General features: G+C 36.0%; 1 protein-coding gene across 1 annotated transcript in view; it reads left to right on the top strand.

Annotated features, from left to right (window-relative positions):
* Positions 1 to 6286: 6286 nt before the first annotated feature.
* Positions 6287 to 10331, top strand: part of LOC129777113 (cell death protein hid) — a 166735-nt gene continuing 162690 nt past the window's right edge. Inside the window, exons 1-2 of the mRNA XM_055783184.1 lie at positions 6287 to 6842; positions 7068 to 7493. Of these exons, the coding sequence (XP_055639159.1) occupies positions 7187 to 7493 (307 nt within the window). The 5' untranslated portion in view covers positions 6287 to 6842; positions 7068 to 7186. The remainder of the gene's footprint in view (positions 6843 to 7067; positions 7494 to 10331) is intronic.

The raw sequence follows: 10331 nt of genomic DNA, 5'->3' as shown, positions 1-10331 counted from the left end.
AATCTTCAAATGAAAATAGTCGAAAGATCTCGTGGAAGATTCAATTGATACTCTTTATATGCTCACAAAACTTTAATCTTCAATAAAAAAAAGGTTTCACTCACAAACATAATACACTGAAAATAATTCTGACAAAACAACAAAATAGAATTTCTCATGAAATAGAATATAGAATTTCTCATGAAAAACAGGAAAAAGGGTAGATTGTGAAAAATAAATCAGGACGCTCCAAATAGATCTCTGCAAAATCAGGACAGATGGTAACCCTATACAGGGTGTCAGGTAGCCGATTCGCAGTATCGCAGTATAAATGAAGTAAAAACGATTTTTTTTCGTATAGTTCCCGAGATTGATGTTCCGCCAGCTTTTAGAGAACACTTACGCGCGTAACTTCCAGTGCCTCAATGAATAATCTTTTTAGTATAATTTTTTTTTCAAATACACCCTCAAACATACTTTTAACACGCCGCAAGAGAATCGAACATTTGAATCAATCTTAAATAACATGATAAATCGTCAAAATCTCTTTTTTTTTTGCTTTCCAGGTCGAGCCCCCTTGAATTAAACCCACACAAGCTACGCTATTTAGTACGATTATATTGCTCCTATTTGAAATATAACAAGAATTGGTACTGGATACAATTGTGAAATTGTAATTTTTTTTTCTATTTTTCTGCAATGCACAGTAAGTTACCTCTAATTCGACATATCGAGTCACCACTAAATTTCACATTAAAGGTGATTGGGACCTGTAATTGGACATTCGCGATGACAGTGGTACAGTGTCGCCGTCTGGTGGCGACTTTCAATATGGGGTCATAATTTGGGTCCCAAAAATGTCAGATTAGAGACGAAAATGTCCAATTATTCTTGTTGCATTAAAGGTCTGCCCTAATAGCTAGATGTCGAATCAGAGGTAACTTACTGTAACTTTAAACACTTCCCGATTAACCTTCGATTGCAATCTTCAAAAATCACGATTTTATTACCACTGGGTTACCATATCTAATTAACTTTTACCTCAACGTTAAAATATTCAATTTTTGCTTAAAATAAGTTATATTTTAAATATAAAAAATATATATTTTACTGTACTTAATCGAGTTTTAAATTGCATATAATCGAAACTGTATGATTTTTTTAAGGGGGTATTCTAGTGTAGAGACACGAGTTTCGGACGTTTTTCCGAGTTCCGTAAAAATTAAACGATGAATATTCTTACTACTATCTTACTATCATTATTTGTTCATCTATCTTTTAACAATAAAAAAAAATTAACGTAGATATTCATAACTAGAATAGATAAGAGCTGATGAAGTGAGAGGGTTGAAAAAAAGTTGTGCCAAAAAAATTAGTTGTGGTTCAAAAAATCGAACAGATTCTGAATCAATAAAGATGCCGCTATCGCATGAAGCTCGGACAGGTCAAAAACATTTTTTTTGATAAAATGGCGGCCGTTTGAATAACAAAATACGGTTTAAAACGTTTTTTTCTTACGTTTCCCGTTTTATTTTTAAATAGTAAAATTTAAAAAATATCATTTTTCAGAGTTTCAGATTCAGATACAGAGATGCCTGCAGATTGTATTCATATGAGTTCGACATGAATCGGTTCAGTAGAACTTCAGATATCGTGTACGCCAGTCTGAAAAAACTAGTTTCGAGAAAAAGGCGTTTGAAGTTCATTGTTATGGCCGTAGCAGATTAGATACCGCATCGCTAAAATGGCTCCAACTCAGAAAATAATGGGATTTTTGATAAGTCCTTTCTAGGGCATATTCTTGAATGCCTAAACTACAGGAATATGAAGGAAAAAATATTTGATTTTTTTTCAAATTTCTAGACTAGAACACTGCCTTAAGCGGCTGGTTTGACAGAACAAACACAGGAAAATTTTAAAAAAATGTATATAATCGAAATATAATTGGTGCTTAAAATCAATCCTCGTTATTTATCATTTAATGATTATTTCATGTCGATGTGGCCTCGACTACGTTTTAGGTGATCCATACGTGAAGTCCAATTTTGAGTTACTTTTTCGAGCATATCGGCTGGTATTCCGAACCACAAACCCCACCAAGTAGTACATTTTTCGGGATGCATAAGCAGCTCTTGTATTGCTAGTGCCTTCTCAGACTAAACACGGTAATTTTGTTGGTTAGCGTATCCGTTCAACTAAAACTGTGCTTTATTATTAAAGAAATTTTTTCGATAAAACAAAAAGAAACACATTTTTAACAGAGTATTGATATTCATATGAATGATTTTTAGACGTTGTTTGTTTGTAAGTCAATAAAAACTACACAACTCTGTTTTTAACACATGGCACGAATCACGCGTGATCTGTCAAAAACAGTGCGCTGAATAACCCAGGGGTTAGACATCACTTGAATATAGGCTACACAAAATCAAAATCAATATGGCGTCATTTGTTTATCAACATATCATTTACGAGGATTGAAATCGAAAAATGCGCTGCTTTATTCTAACTGCATGAGCGATTTTCATATTTCGGTTTCATATGGAGGTGTTCACATTTAACATGGAGTTTAAAGTTAGCCACTATTCGACTATATAACCGGACCGAGTTGTAAACAACAGTAATTGATTGAACCAAAATGTCAGTAAACCGCAGCAATATTGGGTACACTGGCAATATGAGGAATTTGACGTTTTAGTCGTACCCCTGGAATAACCAAACAGCAATAAACATCACCCGTTTTAATCGGGCAACCTTTATTAACAAATGAAATTGGTCGATTCGCTTTCAAATCCTAGCGGGATGGATCTCGAGCAAGGAATAATGAATAGCGTGAAAATCTGTTTGAATCTCTTATTCCACTCGAATGCATCGATCTCACCGATGCGTTTGGCTCAACAAGAAGTCTGTTACGCCCATCTACCTAGGATCTCTTCCGCGCACAAAGGAGATTCTCCGGGCCGCAATAGGAAGTTTGTGTAGAATAGCTGTGAGAGCAACAAAACGACGTATCTTCGACTGAAACGCGCGCGTTTGTGTGAATTTTATCCATACAAGTTACGGTCGTCTATCACAAAATCACGCTGCGATCATCATTCGAAGGAACGGTTGCCAAACCATGTCATGCTTATGGCGACGATACAGTCTTCAATGAACCGGGGCACTTCCACAGGGAAAAAGTCTTCCGAACAAAACTTTTTCATGTTTTTCTTTTAAAAATTACTACTAATGTTTAATTCGTAACATTTTTATGTATAAATTATCCCGATTTATATGCTCTGCTAGCTTTTTTCTATTTAGAAACATCTCAAGAACAAGTCAAATGCGTGAATTTACACACAAAAATGTTACGAGTAAAACATTATTTTTTTCGTAGGGTTGCCATACAAAAATGCCTTATAATCTACAATCTACAATACATATACAATATACAATATACAATACAGAATCTACAAAAGACAAAAAGTTTACGTCTTCGACAAAAGATCATATTTTAATATGATCTAAAACTTCATCGAATACACTATATTACTATCTTGACTTTAAACAAAATTAGGATAAGTTGTAATTTTTTCAAAGAAAACATGTAAAAATTGTTGTCCATACCCATCTTTCGATGTATCTTTCCCATCTTTCGATGTATGGACGCCCATACCATCTTTCGATGTATCTTACCCATCTTTCGATGTATGGACGAAATGTTGGAAATTATAAAGGCTATTCATATATATTTTTTTGAGAATTTTGAAAAATACGTTTTTGAAAAAAATTATCTTCAATTTTTAAATAATTTTTTTTCAGCGATTTTTTTTCCAAAAAAACAAATTGGTATTTGTTTTTATAAAAATTTAAACGATTTCCTACTATTCATGCTTTGACCAGAATTTTGTAGGTATTATAGTTTTTAAGTTATGTTTTTTTTTTGTGGAAAATCAAGAAAATTTTTCTGGACCTTTTCGAAAGGTAGTTAAGTTCTTTTTTGAATATTTCAAGTACGCAAAGTTGCTTAAAACATCCATGTGTTTCCCACAACGTTTCACTACTATCTGAGATGGTACTGCCAACTCCTGAGACGAGTTGGCATGAAATTCGTCAAGTATTCTTTTATTTCCATATACTGAACAAAATTCCGGTGTTGGATAATAAAATTTGTCGAATACAACTTTGAGCTGTTATCTAAAATTAAAAAAAAAGTTCCTTTAAATTATTCGTTTTGATAAAGTGCACATCAAAATCATTGAGCATAGATCGTTTAAAAAGTCAGTGCAAAATCGGAGAGATTACACTGCTGGCGTATATAGAGGTTATGTTCAGTTAGTAGCATCTCTTGGAAGAACACACACACACACACACACACATCAATTCGTTTGAATCAAGGAAGTCGAGTGTCTTCCGAAGTAAACAATCCAGAATGCGCTGTCAGATGTGTTGGTTATTATTCGGCAGAAATTTTAGTTTTTTTATCAAAGTAATACTGTAGAAAGGGGCTGTCCCCACACCACGTGGACAACTTTAGGGGGGGGTAGAGGGTACTAAAGCGTACAGTTTGAAGTCACCGAAGAAATGTTTATAATTTCAGCAGGATTATTTAGAGTGCAATCCTAATGTCGAATGGAATCAATAGCGTTTTCGTTTTTGCTCCACGTTAAAGCCATTAGAAGAGCAGATATGTATTTGGCGTTGGTTCTTTCGAAAAGGGATTTTGAAGGAGTAGTATTTTGGGCTTAATATCAGTTATCATAGTGGGATTATTACATAAATGATTAAATAGATTTCCATATGCATTAGAATGGGGATGAAAAGAGGAAGAGGTGTAATCAATACTTCATAAATATAATTTGGAACAAACTTAAGAGCGATAGAAATAACTTTTCCGGCAATGTTCAGTAAAGTAGTTTGCGTTGCATCGAAAGAAAGATACGCTGCCTGAGTTGAGAATTGTCTAATGTAACGAGCACTCTGGTAGTCATCTGAATACTCGATGCAAAATGGTCGCTGGGAATTTGTTAATAAAACATATTTTCAATGCGCTGGTGTAGTCTTATGGCGGGTTTACTTTAGAGAGATCTATAGCTACAAATGGATTTATTCACCCGAAAATAGATGTAAACGGGTGAGAATATATGTGATACATATCTTCGAGCTATATATGTGTAGAATGTTTATTCTATATTCAGGCATATGTAAACACTGGTGAAGTTCGCACTAGTGTAAACGGTTGATGCGATTTCTATAAATCTCATCATATTTCTTCACATGAATATATCACTAGTCTAATCCCACCCTTAGCCGATATATGGAATGGAACGCGTCCTCTGAAGATTCCCCAAACGATGATGATAAAAGTTTTGTATTGCGTTGTGAACAACAGTTAAAATGAGATACTGCAGCTGGACAAAGCACAGTTAAGAAGTTTTAGAACTTTTGGCTACTTAATTTTTAAAAAATATGATTTACGGATACGAATGAATCGAAAAATATTTAGCCTCCTTGAACAAAATAAGAACATGTTTTTTTATTTCTCTCGTCATTAAAAACATCAAATATATAATAAGACTAATTTGAAATTCAATATAAGCACAATGCAATTATTTCCTTTTTTTCAATTAAGATATATGGAAGAATGTCCACGTGGACAACAGGGGAAGAGTATAGTCAAAGCCCACACTTGTCTACGGAGGCGGATGGGGGAGTCTAAAATTGTGCTTTTTCTGTCCACGTGGTATGTGGACAGCCCCAAAGGCTCACATATTTTTGTATTTTATTAGGTTTTTTTTTATTGAAATTGAAGTCACCTTCCGCACATCATTGCTTTAAACTGAATTTATTTCGCAGTAAAATTGTACAAAATTTAATTTATATAATTTAATTTTGTACAATCAAATTAAAGTACATTAAAGTACAAAAGTACATATTTTTTTCTTCGAATTCGCGTTCCTGGATAATCCACCGCGGATAATCTATACTTAACTGTAGTCGTGTGCAGGATACGAAAATAATGTCATACACTGGGTAGCTACCAATTCACGTTGGATTGATCCATCATGCATCCTCCACAATCCCACACATCCTGGCAACCTTGCATCGATCATACGATCGAATTTTATTTGTTTCTACCTCTGCAGTGTCCGATGCTGTTGTTTACAACGAGAGAGCGAGAGAGTGAAGCTGCCCGAGCTGCATCAATCGAAGGGTTTGCATAAAGCGATTGTGCAAGGGAAAAGAAAAACGAAACAGAGAGCGAGAGAGAGAGTGAGCAAACCAAAACAACACTCTGTTGAACGCGATCGCGCAGTGCCACAGTGGTGCCTTTACTGTGCGACGATTTAGATGTGATTTAGAACTTTTCCTACTTGGCAAGCGGAACCAGTAAACACAACAAAACGCCGTTTGTGTTCTGACTGGAGTTCTGAGTTCTAAGTGTTACAGGAGTGAACGCAGTTTGTCTGGGATTCTAGTGGTTGCACCGCACGGCCAGAGAAGCAGGATTTTAAAGTGCAAAGTGTTTGTCGGGATCGTGGTGCTTTTTTGTATTGTTGTTTTTTCGCGTGTGCTAGGATTGAAAAAGGCTAAAGTCACGTTTCAAGCCGTTCTGCGCGCCGCTAGGAGTGGCATTGTTTTGGTTGCGCACGTGTGTGTACGGTTCAGCCTCCGCCACCACCGCGCTTAGCGAAAAAGACATTACGGAGCCGCGAGAGTTCAAACGAGGAAAGCGCGCACACGCAAGTGACAGTGCGGACAGTGGTGAAATTGTGCGGTTCGGAAGAATCAAAATAGAAAGCTAGAACCTAGGTTACGGCGGACGGCAAGCTCTCCGCGACAAGACCAACCGGTTTATTGAGATCAATTGAGATCAAGCGTTGGTAAGAAGAAAAAAAAACGGGAGCAATAATAATTGAATGCAATTGTCTAAACGTGTGTGAGGATTTGAACGGAAGGACGGGGCGACGTTTGGTTTATTTTACATGAAAATGAATTTTCATCAATTTATTAAAAGCCCCGATTAAGCTCCAGAAGTGTGTTAACGCAGGTCCGTTGTGTCGTGCAGTGCGTGACATTGATACCGAAAATTTTATTCTCATTCTCAGTGACGACCGAAGTGAGTACTAACCACAGTACTAAACAAGTGTGTTCAACTGGGGAACAGATACTCGAATTAGACAGTTTTGACAGTGATCGTGAGTGATCGTATCAAAACATAAACACAATGGCGATTCCGTTTTTACAACCGGATGAGGACGACAGTATCCGTCATAATGGGAATGGAACTGCGTCTTCTGGCAACGGAAGTGGTACCAGTGGTTCTACTAGTTCCGGAGGTATCGGTGGGGGGAGTGCGGCAGCTGCAGCAGTAGGGGGATCAACCTCTGGTGCTGTCGGGAATGTGTCAATTCCCAGTTTATCGGCTCCTATCGGAACATCAACGGGAGTCCAGACGCCGCTGATTAGCCCAGTGTTTGGTGACCAATTGGTGCATTTGTTTTACGAGGCGCTCTATCGCTACACTAGAGGAGGTAATTGCCAAATTGTTGTTCGGATTCATTCATTGGACTTGTTTATCTGATAATTCTCTACATTGAATACATATCTACATTAATAGCGATCCTTTCACATCTTGTGTCAGTTCTTGCAAATAGTTCTACTAACGTGAATAATGAGTATTCTATGACTAATCACACAACACATAATTTTGATAATCAGGCAAACTAATTTTTGAGTTAATTACTTCACTCTTATACATTGAACTCTTTTTTACGCGATCGATGTGAGCGTGCAAAAAAAATTGCGTTAACACGTTCGTCGCCCAAAGCGACTTTTCTGAGTTTCTTGCGGAGCCCAACAAATGACGATTAAATTTAGTTTATAGACAACTTTTACATGATCTAGCAATTCATCACGGTTAGAGAATTTCCTACATTATTCGTTGTTTATATTAATATATTCCATTTTATATTATATTTACTATTTACTTTCAAATTTTCTATATTATCAAACTAAATGTCAGTTATATGATTAGGTATTGAGATTTGTGCTTATGAGAGAAGAGAAAACTGCAATGTCACCTCCACAACTTAACCTATTCATCAATAAAGATGGTATCAAAATTTAACAAATCTTTTCTTTTTACACAGCAATTAACGAGACGATAGTCGGAAGTTTGGAGTACATTTGTAGTTATAGTTATAGTTATAATTATAGTTATAGTAATAGTTATAGTTATAGTTGTAGTTGTAGTTGTAGTTGTAGTTGTAGTTGTAGTTGTAGTTGTAGTTGTAGTTGTAGTTGTAGTTGTAGTTGTAGTTGTAGTTGTAGTTGTAGTTGTAGTTATGGTTATAGTTATAGTTATAGTTATAGTTGTAGTTGTAGTTGTAGTTGTAGTTGTAGTTGTAGTTGTAGTTGTAGTTGTAGTTGTAGTTGTAGTTGTAGTTATGGTTATAGTTATAGTTATAGTTATAGTTATTAATAAAAACATGCTACGCCAGTAACACCGGCTGAGTGTATCCTATGGTTTACCTTCCCTACTAACACGTTCCTAAATTCCCGAGGCATTTATGAGAGGTCGTAGAGTTCTCTGCATCTCTCTTAAGTAAATGTCGAACTAACATTCCTTCCCTTTCCTTAGCAGTTGCAAGGACGTGGCCTGGACAATTCTTAACTGTTGGAAAAAACATGCCTTCATCTAAGAGATATTACCAATCATCAGCAACGGATGGAGGCTAGTTTTTAACATAACAGTTCTGAATTCGTACCACCTACGATATTGTGCAACTTGCTCAATGCTAATGCTAACTTTTACATGATCTAGCAATATTTTATTTAATTTGAAGATCAATTGACAACAATAACACTTGCCAAAATCATATTATATGGGTTTCGCAAAAAGCTGCAGTACAAACCATTCGCACTATAAATTAATAAAAAGTACAGGCAAACTTTTTTTTGTGCGGGGGATAGGGATCGCACAAAAAAAGTCGAATAAAAAAATCGTGCAAAACTTCACCAGCAGCTTTAAAAAATCGTGTTCGGTACACAATTTGAAAAAAAAAATTTAGTGCGGTAGATAGGAACCGCATAAAAAAAAGTTTCCCCCAAGAAAATAACTCAAATCCACGCCATTCACCGTTCAATTTCGTTTTACTTTCCTGCTTTGCGATGGGACACTTTGCCTTTTCGGTTGCGTGTGGCTGTTTTGTGCTTTTAGTTGCAGGTCGAAACATGTTGCTGTTAGAAATCATGTCATACAAATATATGCTAAATATATGCAAATATGCTTTTATCGCACTGAAATGCATGAAATGGCCATCGAAAAAAACTAAATCGACGATAACATCGTCAAATATGCTTCTTTTCATACACCGCACAAAAAAAAATCGCACAGAAAAACCGCACAAAAAAACCGCACAAGAACAGAAAACCGCACGAAAAAAATCGCACAAAAAACCGCACAAAAACTGGTTTTACTGTATAGTATAAACATTATGATGATATGGTTATAATTTTATTATTTTTCTATATATCCTACAGTTACACTTAGGTGCCAATTCTATCGAATTCCTTTTGAAAAACCCATTCAATTTGAACGAGGAAAGTGTCACCCATATCTGGGTGACGGGGCGACGAAAGTGTTAAAAAAATCGCGTAATTTCGATTGGTCCGTCATCGGCGCGTGCATGTCACTCGCTGGATTTTTCTTTTCTGAGGCGACGATGCGGCAGTGCTAAATTACGTAATTTAAAGAAATCCCCTTAAAAATCATTTAAACAATTATAAGGGGTTGTAAGGACACTACCGCATATTTTCGACGTAGAACTACGCAGTTATATTATGCAATCCACTTGTTTACCACTTCGAATATTATTTTAGAATGCATCGAAATTTTTGTAATAGATTATGTTATTCGTTACAAATAAATTTGATGAACATCCTTTTACGTTTGATATGATGCCTAGTACTACAAAATTTGTGAACGGAAGAATGTCAAAGATCATTGTATTTTACATTTCCGTTTGAAATTATTGCACATCTCATGTTTACGTAGTTCTCGAACCGCGAAAGTCCATTCCCTTCTAGTATCTGGAATAACGATTTTCCCAGGCTTCTCAGTTTAAAGGCACGGTTTAGGGAAACATATTCCGGTCTGCGCAACGACAAGCGAGTAAAAAAGTAGTCAGCGCCAAAAAAATACCCCCGACTTGCACTTATTTGCAAAGTGGATTCACCTAGGCACATTAATTTTGAAGTCCGTGTTAGGGAAACACAGCTAAGTGGGAAATAAATACCCCCGACTTGCACAAATGATGATGATGTTGAATTAAAAATGCTTTAAACTTTTCAGTTCAGTTCATTCGCCT

The sequence above is a fragment of the Toxorhynchites rutilus genome, chromosome 3 (assembly GCF_029784135.1).
Source record: "Toxorhynchites rutilus septentrionalis strain SRP chromosome 3, ASM2978413v1, whole genome shotgun sequence".
In the NCBI taxonomy this organism is placed as follows: domain Eukaryota; kingdom Metazoa; phylum Arthropoda; class Insecta; order Diptera; family Culicidae; genus Toxorhynchites; species Toxorhynchites rutilus.
The sequence above is the reverse complement of the archived record's forward strand: the minus strand, read 5'-3'. Positions and strand labels throughout refer to the sequence as shown.